General features: G+C 46.0%; 1 protein-coding gene and 1 long non-coding RNA gene across 3 annotated transcripts in view; one reads left to right on the top strand and one right to left on the bottom strand.

Annotated features, from left to right (window-relative positions):
* Positions 1 to 476: 476 nt before the first annotated feature.
* Positions 477 to 8,807, top strand: LOC122562440 (uncharacterized). The gene is made up of 4 exons (XR_006315296.2): positions 477 to 1,615; positions 1,713 to 1,972; positions 7,196 to 7,309; positions 8,684 to 8,807. It is a non-coding gene; the product is annotated as an uncharacterized LOC122562440 (long non-coding RNA).
* A 440-nt stretch (positions 8,808 to 9,247) lies between these two features.
* The window catches only part of mmp17a (matrix metallopeptidase 17a), a 110,731-nt gene continuing 92,712 nt past the window's right edge, over positions 9,248 to 27,266 (bottom strand). For both annotated transcript variants that reach the window (XM_087999857.1, XM_087999858.1), the window contains exons 9-10: positions 20,568 to 20,825; positions 9,248 to 15,983 (exon numbers count right to left, since the gene is read on the bottom strand). In XM_087999857.1, coding sequence (XP_087855983.1) covers positions 15,664 to 15,983; positions 20,568 to 20,825 — 578 coding nt within the window. In that variant the 3' untranslated portion in view covers positions 9,248 to 15,663. The remainder of the gene's footprint in view (positions 15,984 to 20,567; positions 20,826 to 27,266) is intronic.

Below are 27,266 nucleotides of genomic sequence, written 5' to 3'. Positions count from 1 at the left end.
GTCAAGAGGAACTTGATTTGTCATTTCTACCATATACAACTGATACAGTAAAAACGAGACAGCATTCCTCCAGGACCAAGATGCTACATGGACAACACAAATTACACAAGTGTATAGTCATACGGAGGGCAGCATAAAGTGCATATAAAAGTGCAAAACATGTAAGACAGCAGAGTAACTCCTGACAAGACAATAGGCACAGTGGTGGACAAATTACAGTGTAATAATTTAGCAACAATTCAAAAAGTCATGCAAAGAATTGCAGATGGAATAGAATGTGACTGTACAGTGTTAAGGAGCCTTATTGCTTGGGGGAAGAAACTGTTGCACAGTCTGGCCATGAGAGACCGAATGCTCTGGTATCTTCTGCCAGATGGCAGGAGGGCGAAGAGTTTGAGTGAGGGGTGTGTGGGGTCTTCCATAATCCTCTTAGCCTTTCGGATGCAGCGTGTGGTGTAAATGTTAGTAATGGAGGGGAGAGAGACCCAGATGATTTCCTCAGCTGTCCTCACTATCCGTTGTAGGGTCTTACAATCCAAGGCGGTACAATTCCCGAACCAAGCACTGATGCTTGAGAGTACCCCAGCTCAGGGTACTCTCAATGAGCCCTCTGTAGAATGTGGTGAGGATGAGGGTGTGGGAGATGGGCTTTCCTCAGTCTGTGCAGAAAGTAGAGATGCTGCTCCGTGCCTTCCTGAAGTCAACAATGATTTCTTTCGTTTAGTCCACGTTCAGAGACAGGTTGTTGGCTCCGCACCAGTCTGTTAGCCGCTGCACCTCCTGTCTGTAAGCTGACTCATTGTTCCTGCTGATGAAACCCACTACAGTCGTGTCATCAGTGAACTTGATAATGTGATTTGAGCTGGGCATCACTGCACAGTTGTGTGTCAGCAGGGTGAACAGCAGTGGACTGAGCACACAGCACTGGGGTGCCCCCGTGCTCAGTGTGATGGTGTTGGAGATGCTGTTCCCAATCCAGACTGACTGAGGACTCCCAGTCAAGAAGACCAGGATCCAGTTACAGAGGGAGGTATTCTGGCCCAGCAGACTCAGCTTTCCAATCAGGTGCTGAGGAATGATAGTGTCATTGAGAGCTAATTGCTACTGAAATGAGGCATGTCTCAGAATGGATCTGAAGTCATCCAGACAGTCGGTCTCTGGTTCACACAGACTCTGCATTTATATAAAAAAAACTCCTCCGCAGAGTGTATCCTTCCTGTTATTGCTGCCCCCATCTTTTCTCTTGTGATAAAGCCACACAGCAGCAGATTTCATTTCCTCCAAAGTCTGTTTTCGCTGCTCAGACACAACGGCTCCAGCCAGCTTCTTCAAGCTGGGTACATCTGCAGAGTATTCTTTAGCCAAGTTTCCTGTGTTGGGGTGGGGCGGGGGGGTGCTCTGGTGAGAGTGTAGTCATGTCATGAATGACGATCAGGACTGAGAGTGAGAGGAGCTGGCTTAGGGACAACGGGAAACTCTTTCATATCCCTGATCAAGAAAAATAATGGCCGACTTGTGGGATATTCTGAACTCTTGTGTTTTAACTGAGCTGAGAATCGGTTTGAATATCGGCTTAAAATTGGTGAATGTTTGCTCAGTAACAGCTTAACACTTCGTAAGTAAAATAAAATTAATATGAAGTATACATTGCACTGTTTTTCCAATTTTTAATCCCGATAAAAAAACCTCTGTTGTGGATTTTTCTAAAACAGGGGAAGCGGGAACTATGATGAGAAGCAAAAAAATCTTCAGAACCCTGATCTTGAACTAAGGGAAATGACACAGACGTTAACTGAACTCTGCAAATACTGTGGATTGGAAAATGCCTAGAATAAGGGCATTCTGAAATCTTTGCATTCATTCACAGGATGAGGGTGTCGCTGGCTAGACAAACGTTTATTGCCCATCGCTGATTGAGGTTGGGAGTCAACCACATGGCTGTGGGTCTGGAGTCACATGTAGGCCAGACCAGGTAAGGATGGCAGTTTCCTTCCCTATAGGACATTAGTGAACCAGATGTGTTTTTCTAACAATCAACTTGTGGTCATCATCAGACTCTTAATTCCAAATTTTAATCGAATTCAAATTCCACCATCTGCTGCAGTGGTACTCGAAGCCAGGTCTCTGGATTAACAGTTTAGTGGTAACACGACTAGGTCATCATCTCCATTTTGGCTTACCAATGCTTTAATAAGGATATTGTGGCCCTGGGTACGTAAAGGATTTACAGTAATCTGAGAGTGCATGTATATATCAGGAGAGATACAGTGTAGGGCTCTCTTTCCTTGAAATGAGTAGACTGAAGGTGATTTAATGGAGGCCTTTAAAATGATGAAAGATTTTAATGACACAGGCAAGGGATAACCTTTCATCCTGTGGGGAGGAGCCACGTTAAAGGCCATCAGTGTAAGATCATCACCAAGAAATCCAATCAGGACCTCTGAATACAACCAATTTTTACCAAGAGAGTCGTGAGAAAGTGAAACTCACCCCCTTGGAGAATGGGTGAGGGGAATGGTATTGTTACAGTTACAGTGGACATCATGAAAGGGTTGGAAGGAGATGTTGACAGGTTGGGAGGAAGACTGGGGTTGGGGTTTGGGGAAGCTGAATAGTCTATTGCTGTGTCATTTTACTCAGCAGATTGTGACTGTTTGGAATTCTCTCCCACAGAGGGCTGTAGAAGCTCAGGCTTTGAGTCTGTTTAAGGCAGACATTCACTGATTTCTGATTCCTAGTGGGGTACGGGGTAATGGGAACACGGTGGATAAAATTCATGAAAGTGTTTGATCAACCATAATTGAAGTGACTTCACCCCCGTCACCAGTTCCCCCTTTATTTATGTGGGGAGCGTCCTAGACACTGATCCAGCTCCCTCAGAGCCAGCTCTCAGAGTGAACAGAACCACCGACACGCCTGTTTATATCTGTCAGCCAGGGCTCCCTGATTGGACCAGATTAACAGCCCCAATCAGGGAACTCCTATTCTATGAGGTCCACCTGGCTGAGCCCGTTACAGTCAGTAAAATGATCATTTTGTATAGTGGGGCAGATTTGATGGGCTGAATGGCCTACTCCTGTTCCTATATCCCTAAATCCCTTCAATGAAGACAAAATGGAATAAGCAAGTGAGCTATGCAATGAGGGATGATTGAGTGGAACAGGCTTACACTGGCATGTGTTTAGAAGAATGAGAGGTGATTGATCATATTGGAGGATATAAAATTCTTTACGAGGTGACGGGGTCAATATTGAGAAGCACTTCCTGCTTACTGCAGAGTCTAGAACACTGGGAAACCTGGTCAGCATGGACAATTTAGACCAAAGGGTCTGTTTCCATGCTGTATGACTCTACACCTTTAACTTGCAGCACGTGTGTGTTAATTAGAATAATTATTGAAAACACATTGGATTTCTTGGCCAAAATACCAACATTTCCTTAACTCAAATGAGATAAAACTGGACAAACACTGTGATTACAAATATTCCTTCATACTTGTTCAATGTAATCAGATCAAGGCAATCATTATTTCCCCATGAAGATGAAGGAAAGAATTTCTATATGCATTTCTATAGCACCTGCAACTGTACAAGGTGTAGATGAGACCACATTAGGAGTACTGTGACAGTTTCTGTTCTGATTGTGACAAAGTCCTGGGGCTGTTTATCTGGTCCAATCAGGGAGCCCTGGCTGACAGATAGAAACGGGAATGTCAGAGGTTCTGTTCACTCTGAGAGCTGGCTCTGAGGGAGCTGGATCAGGGTCAGGGACTCTCCCCGTGTAAATAAAGGGGGACTCAGTGACGGGATACTGGCCTCTGTGAAGTTATTTGAGTTTCAGAGTCCCCTTATTTAAGGAAAGATATTTTTTCATTGGAGGCATTTCAAAGAAGGTTCACAAGAGTGATTCCAGAATGGAGGGATTGTCTTAACAAGCAAAGTTTAAACAGGTTGATATTAGGTAAGTGCATCCTTTAGAACAATATACCAAGGAGAAAAATGGTGAAGCTGAACAGGAGCACTTAATTAACGATGCTCACACCTCCTTAGCAGGTTCTAGACTGGACCCAGGTCACCTGACCAGCTCTCTTAAAAGGGCAGTTTGAAGTCTACTCACTGGGGTTTAGAAAAATAAGAGGTGATCTCACTGAAACATTTTAAATGCTTAAGGATCTTGACAGGGTCAATGTTGAGAGGCTGTTTCCCCTCATGGGAGAGTCTAGGACCAGAGGGCACAGTCTGAGAATAAAGGGGCACCAATTTCAGACTGAAATGAGGAGGGATTACTTCTCTCAGAGGGATGTGGGTCTTTGGAACTCTTTGTCACAGAGAGCTGTGGGGGTAGAGTCCTATTTAAGGCTGAGATAGATTCTTGATCTGTTGGCGAATCTAAGGTTATAGGGAAAGGGCAGGGAACTGGGTGCGAGGAATCTTCGATCAGCCATGATTCTATTGGATAGCAGGACAGGTCCAAGGGGCCGAATGGCCTACTGCTGTTCCTATTTCTTATGGTCTTATTGTGATGACCTCAGCCAGTCCCAATATGTTTTACTGACAATGAAATAGTATTTTTGTAGTCAATTTTCACACAGGAAAATCCCACAACAAAACTGACCGAGTGATTTAGTCTGGTGGTGTGGCTCAAAGATTTCTCTTCAGGTACTGGCCAACATTTCTCCCTCAAACAACAAAACGGAGAAGGACTACATGAGCATTTCTATTATTTCCTGATTCTGGGCCTCGCTGTTTTCCAATATCATTTTAGCGATGACACTTCAGTATAATTCACAAGGCTGCACGAAGGTGCTATGGAAATGTAAGTTCTTTTACATTCCTTCAGGGATGTCTATCAAACATAATACATGAATTTGTACAGTGCATTTAATGTCAGAAAGTTAGATTAGATTCTCTACAGTGTGGAAACAGGCCCTTCAGCCCAACCAGTCCACACCGAACAGTAACCTACCCAGACCCATTTCCCTCTGACTAATGCACTTAACACTATGGGCAATTCAGCATGGCCAATTCACCTGACCCACACATCTGTGGACTGTGGGAGGAAACCAGGGCAAACCCACTCAGATGTGAGGAGAATGTGCAAACTCCACACAGACAGTTGCCTGAGGCTAGAATTGAACCTGGGACCCTGGTGCTGTGAGGCAGCCATGCTAACCACTGAGCCACCATGCCACCCGTAAACATCCCCACATTCTTCTTGGAAGTAACTGCCAAACAAGATTTCACACTGAGACACATGAGTATATTAGGTCAGTGACCAATAAACCATGATCCAAGGGGCAGGTTTTGTGGAGTGTTTTTGTGGAGGAAGAGAGGCCAAGATAGTTATGGATACATTCCAGAGCTAAAGGCCCAGGCAGCTGAAAGCATAGAGCCCGATAATGAGTGAGGAGAATAGAGCCACTGAGGCTGAAGGGGGTATATGTGGTCGAAGTCTGAAGTAAAAGGTTGATGGGCTGCATGGCCTTTTTTCCATCAATGGGACATTCAAGCTTGTATTGGCCATTATTACACAGTGAGCTCCCGGGTCTCTCTGGCACCACTTGGTGGCGAATGCATGAACAGCAACTGGAGAGGTCCCAGCAATGTCTCAGCCTCAATCCCAGCCAGCCTTTGATCATATTCTCTGATTAAATAATACTTTTCTTATTCTGAGCACTGGATTTTGCCAACTGCTTTGTTTGCTTCATCTGAAACCACATTAAATCCACACCAGTCCCACTTTCTCACACTTGGCGCATAGCTCCGAATCTTATGATCCTTCAGGTGACCATGCAAGTACTTCTTAAAGGTTGTGAGGTGTCCCAGAGGTGTTCTCTGAAACGTTCCGCAAGTAGGCGGCCTGTCTCTCCAATATAGAGGAGGCTACATCGGGTGCAGCGGTTGCAATAAATGATGCGTGTGGAGGTGCAGGTGAATTTGTGGCGGATATGGAAGGATCCCTTTGGGCCTTGGAGGGAAGTAAGGGGGGAGGTGTGGGCGCAAGTTTTACATTTCTTGCGGTTGCAGGAGAAGGTGCCGGGAGTGGAGGTTGGGTTATGTGTCACCAATCTTTCTTTCCGCAGCAGTTTTCTGAAAATTGATGTTAAATTCCTGGCGATGTGAGATCACTCTTGGTGGGGAATGGGGGTGGGGAGGAGGGGGTGTTTCAGTAATTTCTACATCCCTCAGTCTGAACCTGGTTTGGGAGGTTCACATTTCAGCCAACAATCCCGATGACTGGGTTGCCAGGAATATGAGACACTGGAAAAGAGTTGACACCCAGGGAATGTAACCCAGAAAAGGTCATTGCACCTTCACAAAATAAAGGGATTAGACGGCGCCGCAAAATAGACAAATGCTGCGCTTTCCTCCATACAAGTGTGTTGTTTTTGAAACCATTTTACATTCTTTGAGAACACTGACAGGATTGAATGCTTAACTGCACCAAGAATCTCCCCATTACACGCCGAAGTGACTGTCCAATGAAAAAATCCTTCCTTTTAAAAACTAATCTCATTGTCACAGACAATTACAGTTTGCCCCAATTTCACAGAGTAAATGCGAAAACTGCCCTACAAATAGTGATTAGGAATTCACTGGCATGGTACAGTAGGAGGCCATTCACCCATTGAGGCTCTGCAAGCTCTTTGAAGGACTTGCCAAATAACCCATTTCCCTTGGTCCGCCATCCCCAACTCTCTTGTCCTTTCTAGCCCTGTAAAATTTTCCTTTTATTAATTAATGTCAAGATCAACAATTTAACCAATTTAAATATCTCTGTGCACTGTATTTTAGATCATTCTGCTTTTATTTTGAGGATTGAGCTCAATTTCCTTTCCCGCACTGGGGATTATACACAGTATAGTGTCTGAATCATGGAAGTTCAGGTTTGGATTCCTGCAGTTGTTGCATATGAAATGATATGTGTTTTATTTTAAATTATGAGAAGAAACATAGACATATACATTCACACCTGTCCATGTCCTATCAACTTTGCCATTGTAATTTACTGTCTCTATGATTGCAATAGAATCAATCTATCCACAGAAATGTATCATGCTGCAGTTACAAACCCCTTCCAGTGGAGGTGCTGTTCCTCCACCATTGACAGGAGGGCTCAAGGACTATTGGTTAGCTTCCACGTAGTGCTGGTAATCCTGATTTAATTTGAGTTACTTATCTTTGTTTATTCATAGAATTTGGATGTCACTGGATGGGCCAGCATTTATTGCCCATTCCTAAATGCTCAGAGGGCAGTTGAGAGTCAGCCACATTGCAGTGGGTCCAGAGTCACTTGTATGCCAGATCAGGTAAGGATGGCAGATTTCCTTCCCTAAAGAATACTTGCAAACCAGGTGGGTTTTTACAACAATCAACAATAGCTACACCGTCACTTTTAGACTAGCTATTAACTTCAGATTTTTATTGAATTCGCCATCAGACATGGTGAGATTCAAACCCATTATCCTCAGATCACAGAGTTTTACAGCACAATAACAGACCCTTCGGTCCAACTTGTCCACACCTGCTAGATATCCTGAAATGATCCGGTCTGTATTGGCGTAGCTTTTCTAAGGTTGGAATAGTAAACTCCATGTTGGCATGTAGTAGGAAGGGAAGGTTAGTTTGAGCCATGCATGTCCCAATACCCACTGTTAGCATTATTCAGATCACAGCCAGTTGGAGAAATACTTCAACATCGAAAAAGATTTGATTTTTTGTTTTCAAAGAATCACTTTAACTCAAAAAGTTACTGTTTGAAAACAAATAACTTATATAGGGCTCTTGACATAATAAAATACCCAAAACGTAGAAGTCACCTAAAGTTGAAGCTTGAGCTTACGTGGTTTAAGATAAACTCTAAATCTCAATTTACTTCAAAGATTTGTTATTCAATCTGAAACACTTTATAAGTAAAGTTTGAAATTTTTCTAATTTAGTAGGCACTTTTGCTGAGAGCACAAAAATACTGTTAAAAACATCCATCGCTGCTAATTAAAATTAGAATGAAGTAGCCTGGAGATTGCATTATTTGTGTTATCAGCCCAGTGACATTATCACTAGGCCTCTGTCTGTCCAAAATCAGCTTTTGAATCTTCAAGAGGCCGAGTGCCTATTTTAAAAGCTCTCGACATTCCCGAATTCGACAGGCTGCCGATAACCTTTGGGAAGAGCAATGTTGGCTTTGTAAATCACACCTTTTTGCCTCTTATTTCCACCTTGAAAATCAGCATGTCGTGGCAAATTTCAGCCACCCGAGAATGATGCAGTGTAGCAAAGGGGCACACATCCAGCCTCTGACTCTGAGCCAGAAAATCCAAGTGACAATGAAGAAAGCAGACTCAAGGGACATGCATGTCATTTCTATAAAGCACTTTAATGACATTGCTCAGACATATTCGAACACATTTCATGTACAATGAAGGACAGGCACTGCAGTTAATTGCACACAGCAAGATCCCACAGAAGGTGACAAGTCTGCCTGTTTCTGCTGTTATTCACTGGAATGATGCTGTGAAACTTAGTAACTGGTACCCAGAGTGTCAGACTAGGCACAACCTCCCACACAACCACAGCCACATTCTAAATCACTGAGTACTCTCAACAGGCCATCAAGGGATTCCAACAAGGCTCCTTGCTTTGCTCCTGCTGTGACAGTTAGTAATCATGACTCTCTGTGACAGGTACTGGAGAGAGAGAGAGGGAGAAAGAGAGGAGGAAGGACAAATACAAGTCCACCTGCCCCAGGTTCTCGTCTGTTTTGTTTCCAATATCAACGGAGGTTGGTCCAGTCTTCAATTCGAGAAGGACAGGAAAGAGAGTCGTACTGATTACAACGAGGTCAGCCAGGTGGACTTCATAGAATCTGAGTTCCCTGACTGGGGCTGTTAACCTGGTCCAATCAGGGAGTCCTGGCTGACAGATATAAACAGGAGTGTGCCCTTTGATGTGAAGGGCACTGCTTATCACTGGCCACTCGGGTGTTTCCTTTCTTCCTGGTGGTGGAAATTTGAATAAAGGTTTGTACACCTTGAGTCTTTCACTGTGTCTCACACCTGCACACACACAACATGGGTGCTGGGGGAAAATATAAGCACTACCGTGGTTAGGTGGTCGGGTGTGGGTAATAGAAAAAGAAGAAAAAAAATAAACAGGAGTGTCGTTCTATTCACAAAAAAAAATAAACAGGAATGCATCCACTGATACCCTGGAGTTGTTCAGGGAGAGGTGGGCGCCGCAGGGTGTGGAGTGTATTATTTCCCCCTCCAATTCTATTTTGATTTAATCCCTGCCCTCCCCTTCACTGTATGATCACACAGCATTGCCTTTTGTGAAGGGCACTGCTTGTCACTGGCCACTCGGGTGTTTCCTTTTTTCCTGGTGGTGGAAACTGAATAAAGATTCGTGTACCTTGTGTCTCTCACTGTGTCTCACACCTGCACACACACACCATGGGTGCTGGGGAAAATAATCACTACCACAGTTAGGCGATAGAACAAGAAGAAAAAAGAAAGAAAAAAAAGAAAAAATAAACAGGAGTGTCAGAGGTCCTGTTCACTCTGAGAGCTGGCTCTGAGGGAGCTGGATCAGTGTTAAGGACTCTCCCCGTGTAAAAAAGGGGGGACTTGGTGATGGGATACTGGCCTCTGTGGAATTAATTCAGTGGCAGCGAGAAAAAAAAATGCTGCTGAAGAAATTCAATCACAATGGTTGTCTTTGAGTTGGGATAAGCATTTCTGGCATCATGTTGTTATTTGAGAAGCCTGAATTGTTCAATCCTGCTGTCGAAGACTGGGTTCAGTGTGTGGTAAGAATGCATTATTTTTTCTGGCAAATAACATTGGGGGCAGATGAAAAGCAACAAGTAATTCTCCTGACAGCTTGTGGTCTCACAGCTTTTTCGGTTATTAGGAGCCCAATGTTTCCTGAGGCGCCAGATACTAAAACCTTTCAAGCGCTGACGGATTTAGTTGAGGAATATTATGACTCCAAGCCTCCTCTAATTCTGAGACACTTTCACTTTTACTCAGCAATTCGAGAGCCGGGGGAATCTGTATCAGGATTTTTCATGAGGTTAAGATGACTGGCAGAGGCGTGTGACTTTGGTTTAACCCTTAATGAGATGCTGAGAGACCAATTGGTGGAAGGGATTAATGATGTAACCATGCAAAAGCCCCACTGGACTTCAAACATACCTGACAACTAGCTTTGTCATGAGAAAATGTAGCAAGTGGAGCAGATGAGTTACATAATATTCAGTTCAAGTCTCATATGAGAAGCAGCTGGATCAGTTATCGCTGATTGTAGTAAAACACCTAGGCCCAGGCATGACTTGGTGAAATTGGTTGAGAAAGATTCACCTTGATTGATTTTCAATTAGAATGGCAGCCTGAGTGGAGTCCTGATTAAATACCCGAGGTTTTTCAGGAAGGACTAGGGACTATCAAATGAGACAAGGCCACTTTGCCAGTTGACCAGGAAGCAATCCCATGATTCTGCAAGGCCCACCAAGTGCCATTTGCCTTTTGGTAAATGTAGAGGCAGAAATCAGGAGGCTGAAAAGTGAAGGAATCATCAAACCGGCACAGTTGGTGGAATGGGCAGCACCGGTCAGAAGCCTGATTCCTGAAGAAGGGCTTATGCCCGAAACGTCGATTCTCCTGCTCCTTGGATGCTGCCTGACCTGCTGTGCTTTTCCAGCAACACATTTTCAGCTCTGATCTCCAGCATCTGCAGACCTCACTTTCTCCTTGTGAAGCCTGATGGCTTGGTTCGCCTTTGTGGGGACTTAAACCAAGTGGTAAACCGCAGCTGGATAAATACCCAATTTCTCACACAGAGGACGTGTACCCCAAGCTGGCCGAGTTGCTGTCCATCACAAAGCTGGACATGAACCATATGTACCTGCAATTGTGCTTAGATGAGGATTCCCAGAAGAATGCTACATTTAATACCCATAAGGGTTTGTACCAAAAAACGAGACTGCCTTTTCGTGCCTGTGCAAATTTTCAGCAGATGGTGGAGAACATTTTATAAGGGCTATCCCAGGTTTCCATTCATCTGGATGGTGGGCTAATAACTGGGAAAACCAATAAGGCCAATTAGAGAACTTGGACAGAGTCCATAGGTGTTTCTCAAAGACAGGCATACGCCTTAGAAGGGAAAAATGTGTATTCTAAGCACCCCAAATAACCTACTTGGGTTACAGAGTTGACACAACAGGGTTACACACAGTAGAAGATAAAGTGAGGATGATCAAAGATACCCCAGCTCCCACGTCTGTACCAGAGCATGGTCTTTCCTTGGATTGGTGAATTTTTATGGAAAGTTCATACATAATCTCACTTTCATCCTGCTACCCTTACAGCTGCTATTGAAAAAGTGTCAGCCTTGGAAATGGTCCTGTAGCCAAGACCTATCCTCTTGGGAAGTGAAGAAGCAGCCGTCATCCTCTAAGATGTTGGCACACTATGATCCCAAGCAATACCTGGTGCTGACATGCGATGCCTCCCTGTACGGCATCGGGGTAGTGTTGGCTCACAGGTGACCCAATGGAGAGGAACAACCAATAGCACGTGCTTCCCGGACTTTGGCTGATGCTGAATGAAGATATACCGGATAGAGAAGGAACGTTTGACGGTCATCTTTGGTGTGAGAAAGTTCCACCAATGCCTTTACAGATGTAGATTTGTCATAGTACCAGACCACAAGCCCCTGCTAGGGATACTCAGAGAGATCAAGGCCTTGTTGCCCATAGCTTCCATTCGAGTTCGTGATGGGCTGAATGCCAAGTGCGTACAATTACAAATTGGAACACAGGCTGGGAGGCCAAGTAGCAAATGCAGATGCCTTGAGCTGCTTCCTGCTGGTAGATACACCACGGGTGCTGCTGCCTCTGGAACAGTTCTGTTCTAGTTTTCAGGACACCCTCCCAGTTACTGCTGACAATATCAGACCGTGGACGCAACAAAGATCTGGTCCTGGTAACACTAAAACGGACGGGGGAAACAAAAGGACCAGAATTGAAACCTTTCCGGGCCTGGCGAGACCAAATCACCATAAAGGATGGCATTTATTATGGGCAGTGAGAGAGATTGCCCAGAGCAAAGGTCGCTTTCAAATACTGGCCGAACCCCACCAGGATCATCCTGGGATTCCGAAGTTCTTCAGTTCTGAAGAAAAGTGACTGGACCCGAAATGTTAACTGTGATTTCTCTCCACAGACGCCACCAGACCCAATGAGATTTTTCAGCAATTTCTCTTTTTGTTTCCCACACACAGTGTAGGAGTTATGCAGCAATCTAGCAAACTACGAGTTCAAATCCCACAGCGGTGTCTTGTCAGTTTGAATATCATTGGATATATATCAGTTACTGGTGGAAGTGAGCATGGATTCTAATAAAATCATCGACTCATACAGTACAGATTAGGCTCTTTGACCCATCAAGTCTGTACTGACAAAAATATACTGAACCTACATGGGTCCTAGTGTCTCGCACTGAGCCTGTATCCTTGAATGTTCTGACATTTCAAGTGCTCGGCCAAATACTTTTTAATGTTTGTGAGATTTTCCACCTCAGATCCCCACCAGGCAATGCATTCCAGATTCTCACCAACCTCTGGGTGAAAACATGTTCAACTCCCTTTGAAACCTCCTGCTTTTCACCTTAGAATGATGCACCCTTTGTTCTTGACCCTTTGACAAAGGAGAACAGCTGCTTTCTATCCACCTTCTCTCAGTCCCTCATAACCTTCTTCACCACTTTCAGGGCTCCCCCTCAGCCTTCTCTGCTCTGAAGAAAACAGCCTGAGCTTATCCAGCCTCCCTCCATCGCTAAGATGCTCCATCCCAGTCTGTATCCTGGTGAATCTCCTCTGTATTCCCTTCAGGGCAAGATGGCAGCAGAGTTCCAGGGCTGCGTGTGATCTCTCGCCTGTGGCCTGTGCACTCCCATCTGCTCTCCTTCTTTGTTTTAGTTTTGCTTCTGCTCTTTCGCTTTATTTCCTTCTCTTTTGGTCTTTTGTTTAGGCGGCAGGGGTCTCTTCAAGATGGCGGTGCTGGCAGCGTGACATCTACAGCCAAAGTGGGACTTGTTGCCTAGTAGTGGCCTGGCCTGGCAAAGGACCCGGGGAATCTGTGTTGTGGACCCAGCAGTGAAGAGATAACGCCTAAAGTGGGGCGACTCCTACGTTGGAGGGTCCAGTGCAGGTGGAGGTGAGGTGCTGGTAGTGGAGATCTTCATGAGATTAGGGTCTGGCAGGGACTGGGTTGGAAAGATGGATATTCTGAACATTTTATTTTTCTAATTTATTCCTGTCACCTATAATTTATTTCTTCACTTTTCTAATTTTCTTTTGTTTCTTATGAATTTGATCTAAAGTATCTGAAAACTTTTCACTGCATTCATTTGAGTCTATGTGACAATAAAACTAATTCAATTCAACATCCTTCAAACAGCATGGGGACCAGAACTGCACACAGTACTCCAATTCTGACCTAACCAAACACCTGTCCAATTCCAACATAACCTCCCTGCTCTTATAATCTATAGCATGACTGACTAAGGCAAGCATTTCATTTGCCTGCTTCAGATATCTGTGGAGAAACAGCCTCAGATTCCTCTGTTCCCTCTGAGCTTCTTACTTTCCTGTCATTCACTGAGTGCTCCCTTGTCTGGTTACTTCTTCCAAAGTATATCACCTTACATCGATCAGGATTAAATTTCATCTGCCACTGATCTGCCTGTCCATATCCTGCTCTCATCCAAAACCATCCTTCTTACTGTCGCTACCTTTTCAAAGTCCTAACTGGTTCAGGTGCGTCCTTTACCTCCCCTTCTTAACCAATCTAGCCAACATGTGACTCCAGTCTCACACCAATTTGATTAACCCTTAAGCTGTCTCCTAAACAGTATCAAACTGTGACAAAGAATAAAATCAGATAGAGAATAGGATGGACTAACATGAGTCAAGGAGACATTGTCAAGGTTCTGAAATACATATCCTGAGAACTTATTTTATTGAAAAGCTTCTTGAGAATCAGTTTCAGACTCTCAATTCCTTCCTATTGGACATCTGCAAGGAGGAACAGTGACAACATATCAAAGATTATTAGAAATTTCTTAATTGAGCAAGTTAAGAATGGCATCAAATTGACAGAAAAAGCATGTAGTGTTGTGAAGATTACTGGTAGGTCAGAGATTGGGAATACTCCTGAAACCAGCAAAGGATAACTAAAAATATGGAGGGGACATGAGACTGTGAGAGTAAGCTAGCAAGAAATATAAAAACAGGCAGTAAGAGCTTCTACTTGTATATATGAAAGAGAGCATCCAAAGTAAGGTTGAGAGGAATTAAAAATGGAAGCAAGAAAATGGCGGAGACTGTGGACAAGACAGTAAATCTATTCCATCAGTAGCAGAATGTTAGAGGGATGAAGAGAGCAAGAAACCCAAAATGGCCATTGTCACCATCAAAGTAGCCTCAGGCTCTTCCTGGGACTGAAAATTAACGGGTTCCCTCAATATGATGACCTGTGTCCTAGGTTCTTAAAGTAATTTGTGAATGCATTGGTTATAATCTTCCAAAGATCTCTAGATTCTGAAAAAGACTCTGTAGATTGGAAAACTGTAAATGTAACACCTCTATTCAAGAAAGGAGGGAGACAAACAACAGAGAACAGTTTGCCGAATATTTGCCATTGAATTAATGTTTGAGTTTATTATTAAGGAAATGGGACACTTTGAAAGTGGTAATTTAATCAGACAGAGTCGACACGGTTTTGTGAAAGGGAAATTGTGTCTGACAAATTTATTGGAGCCCTTTGATGATGTAGGAAGCACGATGGTTAAGAGGGAAATGGTAGGAACAATTAAGGCAAATGGATGCTTTAAGGGTTAAGCTGGACAAGCCGCGTTGATAGATTTAAGTGAGGAATGATGGAAGGGGGCTCAAGTGGGTTTAAACATTGGCAAGGACTGGTTGGCCAAATGGCCTCTTTCTGTGCCCATATACCCTAAGTAATCCACCTGCTTCTATTTCCTATATACGTCTGTTCTAACATTGAGGCATTACCAGGCAGGAGCTAATGTAGGTTAGTAAGCAGGCCTTGGTCTCAGTTAGGATTCATTAACATTGCTTGCCAGTGAAATCTCACCACAGCATCCAGTCAGTCAGCCAGGTCTGGGTGTGTTCGGGGAGAGAGCACATCGTCTGCTGACAGGCAACATTGTTTAAAACAGCTTTGAGTGCCAAAGGAAAAGTGAATGAAAACGTATCGAAATAAATATGAATAACATTGATTAACACCTGATTTTATAATACTGAGAAAACAAATGCCAGTAAACTCTTCTTAATCATAGCCATACAAAGGTCCTCACAACTACTCTGTATTTTTTGTGTTAAAAAAATAAATTGTTTGGACTTTCTTCAATGATAAAGAACACTCTCCATGAAATTCCTTCATTTTCTTTTTAAAAAATGCTGATTCACCATGAATCCACGCAGAGTGAAAAGTTCCAGTTGGACTTGGCACAGCGTTCTGTTTTGGTTAAGTGGAGGTTAAGTAATGACCCAGCCTCCTCCTGGTGAGTCAATGACGATTGACTCTGATATAGTCAATGCTGCCTCATGAAGCTGCTGCTGTTGAAGTTGATGCAGTCCATTAATCCAACCCCAGCCAGGCTAACACCACAGAACTAACAGCCAGCTTCACCTTCCAGCTCAATGCAATGGCGGCTCGAGACATCCCAGCCTTAGATGTACAGGAGCAATTCCTTTTCTCATCTCCCGACTGGCTTTCATCATGATGACCCCGACCCGTTCGGGCTCTGGAACGGGTGTGCTCGGAAATCGATGAGTCCGCCTGCATCTCGCTGCACACCAGCCAATCCCTGGCCACGGACTTCGGATACCCAGGGTCCACTTGCATGTTACTGTGTGTCACTTTCCAGTAATCCTTCCCCTTAAAGAAATAGGCAGCTCCTACATGGGAACACAAGAATTTAATTTGAGTTGATTGCTGATGCAGTGAAAAGTATTGTTTTGCACTTTATCCAGGCAAATCATAACCTACATAAGTATATGGGTCAGTGCTGAGGGAGTGCCGCACTGTCGGAGGGTCAGTGCTGAGGGAGTGCCGCACTGTCGGAGGGTCAGGGCTGAGGGAGTGCTGCAATGTCAGAGGGTCAGTGCTGAGGGAGTGCCGCACTGTCGGAGGGTCAGTGCTGAGGGAGTGCCGCACTGTCGGAGGGTCAGGGCTGAGGGAGTGCTGCAATGTCAGAGGGTCAGTGCTGAGGGAGTGCCGCACTGTCAGAGAGTCAGTACTGAGGGAGTGCTGCAATGTCAGAAGGTCAGTGCTGAGGGAGTGCCACAGTGTCAGAGGGTCAATGCTGAGTGAGTGCTACACTGTCAGAGGGTCAGTACTGAGGGAGTGCTGCACTGTCGGAGGGTCAGTGCTGAGGGAGTGCTGCAATGTCAGAAGGTCAGTGCTGAGGGAGTGCCACAGTGTCAGAGGGTCAATGCTGAGTGAGTGCTACACTGTCAGAGGGTCAGTGCTGAGGGAGTGCCGCACTGTCGGAGGGTCAATGCTGAGGGAGTACTGCACTGTTGGAGGGTCAGTGCTGAGGGAGAGCCGCACTGTCGGAGGGTCAGTGCTGGGGGAGTGTCGCAGTGTCAGAGAGACAGTGCTGAGTGAGTGCTACACTGTCAGAGGGTCAGTACTGAGGGAGTACTGCACTGTCGGAGGGTCAGTACTGAGGGAGTGCTGCAATGTCAGAAGGTCAGTGCTGAGGGTGTGCCGCACTGTCGGAGGGTCAGTGCTGAGCGAGTGCTGCACTGTCGGAGGGTCAGTACTGAGTGAGTTCTGCACTGTCGGAGGGTCAGTGCTGAGGGAGTGCCGCACTGTCGGAGGGTCAGTGCTGAGGGAGTTTTGCACTGTCGGAGGGTCAGTGCTGAGCGAGTGCTGCACTGTCGGAGAGTCAGTGCTGAGGGAGTGTCGCACTGTCAGAGAGTCAGTGCTGAGGGAGTGCCGCACTGTTGGAGGGTCAGTGCTGAGGGAGTGCCGCACTGTTGGAGGGTCAGTACTGAGGGAGTGCTGCAGTGTCAGAGGGTCAGTGCTGAGGGAGTGCTGCATTGTTGGAGGGTCAGTGCTGAGGGAGTGCAGCACTGTCGGAGGGTCAGTACTGAGGGAGTGCTGCATTGTTGGAGGGTCAGTGCTGAGGGAGTGCTGCACTGTCGGAGGGTCAGTGCTGAGGGAGTGCCGCACTGTTGGAGGGTCAGTGCTGAGGGAGTGCCGCACTGTCGGAGGGTCAGTACTGAGGGAGTGCTGCAGTGTCAGAGGGTCAGTGCTGAGGGAGTGCAGCATTGTTGGAGGGTCAGTGCTGAGGGAGTGCCGCACTGTCGGAGGGTCAGTGCTGAGGGAGTGCCGCACTGTCGGAGGGTCAGTGCTGAGGGAGTGCCGCACTGTCGGAGGGTCAGTGCTGAGGGAGTGCCGCACTGTCGGAGGGTCAGTGCTGAGGGAGTGCCGCACTGTCGGAGGGTCAGTGCTGAGGGAGTGCCGCACTGTCGGAGGGTCAGTGCTGAGGGAGTGCCGCACTGTCGGAGGGTCAGTACTGAGGGAGTGCTGCATTGTCAGAGGCTCAGTGGTGAGGGAGTGTAGAACCATCTGAAGGTTAGTACTGAGGGAATGCAGCACTGTCGGAGGGTCAGTTCTTGAGGTGTGCTGTACTGTCAGGTCTTTCATCTATCAGAAGTAATGTAGGTTCACAATTGGGTGAAGAAGTTTCCATGACACTATTTGAAGAATGTGCCAGTTCTTCCAGTGTCTTGACCAGTAATTATCCCTGAATCAACATCACCCAATTGGGCTGTTCGAGATTGTGAAAAGCACTGAAAATGAAAATTCTTTCATTTTACATCAAGCTTGCATCTGATTGGCTCATGTCAAGTTGCTAAAGGGCAATGAGTCACATCACTTTTTAAAAAAGTTTTAAAACCGGAATAAAGTCACCATTTCTCACATCTCACTGCCTGAGTGTGGCACTTCATAAGGAGAACCCATACCTGGAGAATATGTTCACAGGGACATGTCACAATGAATTCTGGGCTGTGCCCCTTCGACAGGGAGTATGTGAGAATTGAATGCAAGGGACAGGTCACATCCCAAACTGCCTCACCCCCCTCACCCCCACCCCAGTTCCCCCCTTCTGAGTTACTCTCCTCAAACTGCAAACTACCTGCAGGTCATCAGCTGGTGGGTAGCACTGATCTTTCAGCTCAATCTTTATGGGGTTTGCACAGCTTCATTTGTCCACCTGCTGTCATGGAAGCAGTCAAGTTGAAGGGGAAAGCGGGTTTGCTGGATCGGTCTGCATTTATGTAGCACCTCTAACATGGCAAACCATACCAATCCACCCCCACCCAAGTTGCTTCATGGAAGTGTTATAAAATAATAACCCAAGATGCTGAGGCTCATATTGAGACATTGGAACATAACAGCAAAAGCTTCTTCAAACAGACAGGTTTTAAGGAACATCATAAAGGAAAAGAGGAAGGGGCAATGTTACATATAGAGTTTCAAGTGCCGGTAACTGAAGGCACACCAGGCAACAGTGCAGCGATTATAATCAGACAGCCTCAAGTGGCTGGAATTGGAGGAACACAGAGATTGGTGGGTGGAGAGGGGAGGTGGACTGAGAGCCCAGCACAATGGGTCAACACAATGATTTTCTAGAGGTTTTTGTGTGTCTCTACAACGCTGGTGAAAATCCAATTTTCAGCATCCAGCAGTCAAAAGCTGCATTCCTTGCAATAAATGCCTCATCTTTGCACTTCGTTATAGGGTGTCATGGTGGCTCTGTGGTTAACACCACTGCCTCACAGTGCCAGGGACCCAGGTTTGATTCCCGTCTTGGGTGACTGTCTGTGTGGAGGTTGCACGCTCTTCCCAGTCCAAAGATGTGCAAGTTAGGGTGGAATGGCCATGCTAAATTGCCCGTACTGTCCAGGGATGAGCAGGCTCGGTGAGTTAGCCATGGGAAAATGCAGGGCCACGGGGATAGGGTGGTTCTGGGTGGGATGCTTTTCAGAGAGTTAGTATGGACTGAACGGCCTGCTCCGACACTGGAGGGATTCTATAGCTCTACATTATTAAATGCGTAGAGTGGTCCCAAGTAAGTTGGAGTCCAAATAGTACTTTAACCTTGTTCCACAGCCATTTAATTAGGTCACAGCTGACTGTACCTCAAATCCATTTGCTTAAATTCCCCATAGCTCTTGATATCCTTACCCAATGTAAGGTGATCACCTCAGTCTCAATAGCTGCAGTGGACTCGTTTTGGGGAAACAGGTTCCAGATTGCTGCTGCAGGTTGTCAGGGTCACAGAGGGAATAAGAACAGGACTTTGGGAGATGCCACCAGCTCAGTAAGTCTGGGATGAAGATATGTCAGTGGCAGAGCACGGAGAGACCTCACTACCCTTTCCAGCTTTCAGCACCTCAGCTTGCCTTGTTGTCAGTAAAGCCTTTAAAAGAATAACACAAATAGATGCAGATGCTGAAGATCTGAAACAAACAAAAAAAAATTGCTGGAGAAACCCAGCAGGTCTGGCAGCATCTGGGGAGAGAAAGCAGAGTTGACATTTCAAGTCCAGTAACCCTTCTTCAGAACCTGACTCCTGCTGAGTTTGTACCTTTAAGAGAGCTCACTATCATTATGCCTTTCAGAGACATGCTCATGAAATCATTCCTGATTCAGGTAGACAGGGCAGTGAAGGTGGCTTTCGGCACACTGGCCTTCATCAGTCATGAGTATAGAAGTTGGGAAGTTATGCTGCAGTTGTACAGGACGTTGGTGAGGCTACACTTGGAGTACTATGTTCAATTTTGGTCCCCTTGCAATAGGAAGGATGCTATCAAACTGGAAAGAGCGCAGAAGAAATTTACAAGGATGTTGCCAGAACTCAAGGGTCTGAGTTATCGGGAGAGGTTGGACAAGGGAGGATATTTTTCTTTAGAGTGCAGGAGACTAAGGGCGGGGGGGAGCTTATAGAAGTGTATAAGTCTTTTTCAGTCTCAGTCTCAGAAAAAGTCTCAGTCTTTTTCCCAGGGGTGGGGGAATCGAGGACTAGAGCGCATCCGGTTAAGGTTAGAGGGGAAAGAATAAAAGGGAACCTGAGGGGCAACTTTTTTACACAGAGGGTGGTACGTGTATGGAATGAGCTGCCAGTGGAAGTGGTTGAGGCTGGTACATTAACAACATTCATGTCATGTGACCGGAGGGCATAAAGATCCCATACTCCATCTTACCCTGCGGATCACTTGAAGCGTGACACTCATGGGTAACATGTTTTGCTGCTGTAAACCATGAATGTAATATTAGCCCAGGCATGTAGTCCCTGAGGAATGTAATGCTGACAGACCATTGATTATTGTAATAACTGTCTGTTGGATCCTTCAATACCAGCACATCCACACCCAGTTTCCAATGTCATGGGAGACAACTGAAGTGGCTGGAGATAAACTCACACCAGGTTTCCCCGATAGCGATTGCCAAAACCACAAACATACCATCAGACCACTTCATGGCATCGTCGAGTTGGCTGGGCAGCCCCTGCCACTGACCCATGTCTTTCGGGTAATCAGGGTCCATTCTCCGCAGGTGGTCGTCATATCTCCAGTACTGGTTGTCCTTAAAGAAGTAGGTTTTATCGTCGTGGGGACAGACAAATGCTGCATCAATACTCTTCACTGACAGGTCAAAGTCACTGATGAAGCGTGGGTAACTCTCCTCGACATTATTATCTTTGAACACCCAGTACCGCTCCCCTGTTAAACAGCAATACCAACACACAGTCAGCCTTAACATACCTCCAAACAGGTGGCTCATACTATTTGGTTAATCAACTTCTTTTTTCAGTCGTAAAGTATTGGATTTCTGCAAAACCATAGGTTGATACAGGGATGCCATTCAACCTAATACTGACACTCTGACAGTGCGGCACTCCCTCAGCACTGACCCTCTGACAGTGCGGCACTCCGTCAGCACTGACCCTCTGACAGTGCGGCACTCCGTCAGCACTGACCCTCTGACAGTGCCCGCTCCCTCAGAACAGGCCCTTAAACAGTGTGGCACTCCCTCAGTACTGACTCTCTGATGGTGCAGCACTGCCTCAGTACTGACCCTCTGACAGTGCAGCACTCCCTCAGCACTGACCCTCTGACAGTGCAGCACTCCCTAAGCACTGACCCTCCGACAGTGCAGCACTCCCTCAACACTGACCCTCCGACAGTGCCCACTCCCTCAGCACTGACCCTCTGACAGTGCAGCACTCGCTCAGCAATGACCCTCTGACAGTGCGGCACTCCTTCAGCAATGACCCTCTGATAGTGCGACACTTCCTCAGCACTGACCCTCCGACAGTGCGGCACTCCCTCAGCACTGACCCTCTGACAATGTGGTGCTCCCTCAGCATTGATCTTCTGACAGTGCGGCATTCCCTCAGCACTGACCTTCCGACAGTGCAGCACTCCCTCAGCACTGACCTTCCGACAGTGCAGCACTCCCTCAGCACTGACCCTCTGACAGTGCAGCACTCCCTCAGCACTGACCCTCCAACAGTGCGGCACTCCCTCAGCACTGACCCTCCAATAGTGCAGCACTCCCTCAGCACTGACCCTCTGACAGTGTAGCACTCCCCCAGCACTGACTCTCTGACAGTGCAGCACTCCCTCAGCACTGACCCTCTGACAGTGCAGCACTCCCTAAGCACTGACCCTCCGACAGTGCAGCACTCCCTCAACACTGACCCTCCGACAGTGCCCACTCCCTCAGCACTGACCCTCTGACAGTGCAGCACTCGCTCAGCAATGACCCTCTGACAGTGCGGCACTCCTTCAGCAATGACCCTCTGATAGTGCGACACTTCCTCAGCACTGACCCTCCGACAGTGCGGCGCTCCCTCAGCACTGACCCTCAAACAGTGCGGCACTCCCTCAGCACTGACCCTGAGGGCAGTCCGCCTCTGTCTCGATAAATGGGATTTTTCTGTATGTCTGACCATCAACCAGTTTTGACAATTTGATTCCAATTCGCAGTTAGGCCTATCAGTTACAGACAAAAGGGGCCTATTGCCTGTTTTCACCAGTGCCTTTCCCAATGTTGGCCAGGAAGCCAGCAATTCAATGTGGGACATACCTTCCTTGCTGTTGTCAATGCAAAGATCAAAGAATTCCATTCTGGTATCAATCCATGGAACAAATGATTGAACACGCTGGGGCTCATTTCTCTGGGAAAGGTATGCTTTCCAGATAATTTAGTCAAGGCTTTTAAAATAATGAATGGGTGGGGTTTGAGATTTGACATACAAATATTTCCTTTTCTGGGGGATCCATACAGGTAAACTGGTCATTAGCAGCTGTAACAGGGAGTTCAGGAAAAGGCTGTGTACCAGACAGTGATGGGCGCTGCCTGGGGCAGATTTTACTGTCAGCTACACGCGAGAAGCCGAATTGAAGGCAGGAGAAAACAGATCAGACTGTGGGGAAAGACCAATGAGAGCGGGATAGGAAGGATGGCTTGACCAATGGGCTGTAAGCAGACAGGCAGGAGGCTGGAAGAACACAGCAAGCCAGGCGACATCAGGAGGTGCAGAAATTGACATTGCGGGGGTAACCCTTCTTCAGGACTAGGGGTTCCAGCATCTGCAGTTTTTTTGTCTCTACCAATGGGCTAGCATGTGCTGAATGGGCTGAGAGGCCTCGTTCTGTCCTGTCATGGTGTATGATTCTGTAATGCTGACAGAAGGATTGTTTGAGGCAGAGAACTGAATGAAACACATGGAAGAGAGCAATGCTGAAGAAAGGATGGGAAGAGGGACCTCACGTGGAGTGGAAACTGTGGGGCAGAATGGTCTGTTTCTTTGCTCAAGGTTTGATGTAACAGAGGCTGAAATGGATGTGAAAATACTCCGTAAGATTGATTTTAGAAGCAATGGTTCTATATTAAGCATTTTAACCGTTAATGTTTCAGTGTCTTTCAGATCAAGGTCTACAGCTGTTCATCATGAAATCGTCAGCTTACTCAGCTTTTCGATTTATGCCACCACTTCACATTGGCCTCACAGTGTGACTCTGAAGATAAACCCTGTTCGACAATATTTACCCGGCAATGTCTTTCAGAAATCTGTATTACAAACCTGCAGGATTCAGTGTTTCTTAGGAATCTGTTGTTACGAAATTGTAAAGATGTGACCTCATAACCCAGGCTGTCACTTCCTGAGTAATACCCCAACACAAACTGAGCAAACCAAACATGGTAATTCCATTTCCATTTTCCCCCTTAAATGAAAGCAGCATACAGAGAAACTCAGCAGATCTGGCAGCATCTGTGGAGAGAGAGAGAGACAGTTAATGCTTCAAGTCTGAAGAAGGGTCATGGGACTCACAGTGTTAACTGTTTCTCTCTCCATAGATACTGCCAGACCTGCTGAGTTTCTCCAGCATTTCGTGTCTGTTGTGTGTTTTGGCTCATTTTGTTCTGACCAGCCCATAATAATCAGCTGCTTCCTCCCATAGTTTTAAAATAGGGGAGCAGGAAGTGGCCATTCAAGCTTGCTACACTGTCCTATCTACACCCACCTGCCTTCACTCCATATCTCTTAATAGCCCTTGCCTAACAAAATCCGATCTCCGATTTAAAGTGATCGATTATGCCCTAGCATTTAATCCAGAGACCCAAGTCATGTTTCCGGGACCTGGGTTTGAACCCACCGCACCAGATAGTGGAATTTGATTTTAATAAAAATCTAATAATGACCAGGAAACAAATGTTAATTGCTGAAGAATCCATCTGATTCACAAATGTCCTTTAGGAAGCATAAGACCATAAGGACAAGGAGCAGGAGTAGGCCGTCTGGCCCTTCGAGCCTGCTCTGACATTCAGTATGATCACGGCTGATCTTTTCATGGCCTCAGCTCCACTTCCCGCCCTCCCACCGTAACCCTTAATTTCTTTACTATTCAAAAACCTATCTAACTTTGCCTTAAACCATTCAATGAGGAAGCCTCAACTGCTTCACTGGGCAGGGAATTCCACAGATACACAACCCTCTGGGTGAAGATCCTTCTCAACTCAATCCTAAATCTGCTCCCGCTAAGTTTGAGGCTATGCCCTCTTGTCCTAGTTTCACCTGCCAGTGGAGACATCCTCTTTACTTCCATCTTATCGATTCCCTTCATAGTTTTATATTTCTATAAGATCCCCCTCATTCTTCTGAATTCCAATGAATATAATCCCAGTCTACTCAGTCTCTCCTCATAAGCCAACCCCCTCAACTCCAGAATAAACCTAGTGAACCTCCTCTGCACCCCCTCCAGTGCCAGTACATCCTTTCTTAAGGAAGGAGACCTCAACTGCACAGTATTCCAGGTGTGGCCTCACCAGCACTTTGTACAGCTATAACATAACCTCCCTGTTTTTAAATTGCATCCCTTTAGCAATGAAGGACAAAATTCCAATTGCCTTCATAATTACCTGTTACACCTGCAAACCAACCTTCTGTGTTCATGCACAAGGATATCCAGGTCCCTCTGCACAGCAGCATGCTGCAACTTTTCACCATTTAAATAAGCGTCCGTTTTGCTGTTTTTCACCCAAAGTAAAGGACCTCACATTTACCAACAGTGCACTCCAACTGCCAGACCCTTGCCCACTCACTTAACCTGTCTACATCCCTCTGCAGACATTCACAGTCCTCTGCACACTTGTTCTACCACTCATCTTAGTGGCAGAACTGGGTACTGCAGATGCTGGAAATCAGAGTCTAGATTAGAGTGGTGCTGGAAAAGCACAGCAGGTCAGGCAGCATTCGAGGAGCAGGAAAATCAATTTTTTGGGCAAAAGCCTTTCATCAGGACACTCATCTTAGTGTCAACTGTGAACGTTGACACACCACATGTGGTCTCCAACTCTAAATCATCGATGTGGGCGGCACGGTGGCACAGTGGTTAGCACTGCTGCCTCACAGCGCCAGAGACCCGGGTTCATTTCCCTCCTCAGGAGATCCACTGTGTGGAGTTTGCACATTCCCCCCGTGCCTGCATGGGTTTCCTCCGGGTGCTCTGGTTTCCTCCCATAGTCCAAAAATGTGCAGGTTAGGTGAATTGGCGAGGCTAAATTGCCCGTAGTGTTAGGTGAAGGGATAAATGTAGGGGAATGGGTCTGGGTGGGTTGCGCTTCAGCGGGTCAGTGTGGACTTGTTGGGCCAAAGGGCCTGTTTCCACACTGTAATGTAATCTAATCTAAGAATTGTAAACAATTGCGATCCCAACACTGATCCCTGGGACACACCACTAGCTACTGATTGCGAACCAGAAAAGCACTCATTTATCCCGACTCTTTGCTTCCAGTTAATTAATCAATCCTCTATCCATCCCAATACATTACCCATAACACCTTGCACCTTTATCTTTTGCAGCAGCCTTTTGTGCAGCACCTTGTCGAATACCTTCTGGAAATCCAGGTACACCACATCTACAGGGTCCCCATTTTCCACCACTGTCCTCAAAGAATTCCAGTAAATTAGTTAAACATGACCTGCCTTTCATGAACCCATGCTACACCTGCCCGATGGAACAATTTCTATCCAGATGTCTCACTATTTCTTCCTCGGTTATAGATTCAAACATTTTCCCCACTAAAGAAGTGAAGCTCACGGACCTGTCAATACCTGCCTTTTGTCTACCTCCTTTTTTAAACAATGGCATCAAATTGCTGTTTCCCAATCTGCCAGAACCAAAAGAAAACTGTCTGTCTCACCAAATCTGACCTACGGGTCACTCCAGACCCATAGCCATGTGGCTGACTCTGAACTGCCTGATGGGCAATTGAGGATAGATAATACCCAGCCACGCCCACAGCCTGGGAAGGAATAAAAGGAGCTGGTGATGGCTAGTAAAACACACCATGGTGAGAAACCCTGAGTTTTAACAGAGGGTTTACCCTGTTCCTGTAAACACAGGGAATCACATAACACAGGAGATTGATGGGGCAAGATGGGGATGGGGCAGATTGTGATTCCCAGACCAGTCAATGCGAAAACGAAGGAGAGGGTTAAATAGAGGTGTTCAAATGTGGAAGAGTTTTGCCAGAGTAGACAGTGACACAAGGGAAGATATTGCTCAGTCAGCCGTAATGGTAATTGGGAATGATGAAATGATATTTGTAAAGCCTGATAAGTTGATGGAAGCACATTCAACAATTGCCTTCAAAAGGGAATTGCATACAAACTTGAAAAGGGCAGAAACAAATGACCAGACCATGGGGAGAGGGCAGGGTGTGGGGTTTGTGAGAAACTTCTCTCAAACAGCTGCTTCAGGCACCAGGAGCTAACAGACGCCCGATGTGCTCTGTCATCCTATCATTCTGATACATATCTCTGTGGGCTGTTTAATATAATATAAAGACAAAACAACATGATTACATGTTTTTGATAAAGTCCCACAAAGGATACTAATGCTTAAAGTGACAGCCCGTGGGATCCGAGGAAATTTGATATATTGGATCCAGAATTGACTGAGTGGCAGAAACCCGAGTGTGATGGTTGAGGAATGTTTTTATGAATGAAAGTGTGTGCTCAGTGCGGCCCCATATGGATCAGGGTTCAGGCCCTTGCTGTTTGTGGTATATTTAAAAGTTGAAAGGCTTGATCTGTAAGTTTGTGAACAATGTGAAAATTTGTGAGTGGTAAATAGTGAGGGAGATAGCCTGGGACTACATGAGGATATAGATGGGCTGGACAGATGGGCTGATCAATCTGGATCAGTGTAAAATGATGCACTTGGGCAGGACAAACAAGGCAAGGGAATACATGATGAATAGAAGGATCTAAGGAAACACCGAGAGACCCTAATGTACATGTTCACCAGCCCCTTAAGGTAGTGGGATACTTAGATAAAATGGTTAAGAAGCCTTTATTAGCTGAGGTATAGAGCAGGGAGGTGATGCTGGAACTGTATAAAATATTGGTTAGGCCACAGCTGAAGTACTGGGTGCAGTTCTGGAATTCATATTATAGGGAGGATGTGATAGCACTGGGAGAGAGAGATTTACAAGGATGCTGCCTGGGCTGGAGAGTCTCAGTGATGGAGAGAGATTGGACAGACTGGGGATGCTGTCCTTAGAGCAGAGGGGACTGAGGGGGACATGATTGAGATGGAGAACATGATGAGGGGCATGGACAGGGTAGACAGGAAGAATCCTTTCACCTT

The sequence above is a fragment of the Chiloscyllium plagiosum genome, unplaced genomic scaffold (genome assembly GCF_037043375.1).
Source record: "Chiloscyllium plagiosum isolate Xiang-an unplaced genomic scaffold, Cpla_swu_hap1 HiC_scaffold_24, whole genome shotgun sequence".
Classification (NCBI taxonomy): Eukaryota; Metazoa; Chordata; class Chondrichthyes; order Orectolobiformes; family Hemiscylliidae; genus Chiloscyllium; species Chiloscyllium plagiosum.
The sequence above is the reverse complement of the archived record's forward strand: the minus strand, read 5'-3'. Positions and strand labels throughout refer to the sequence as shown.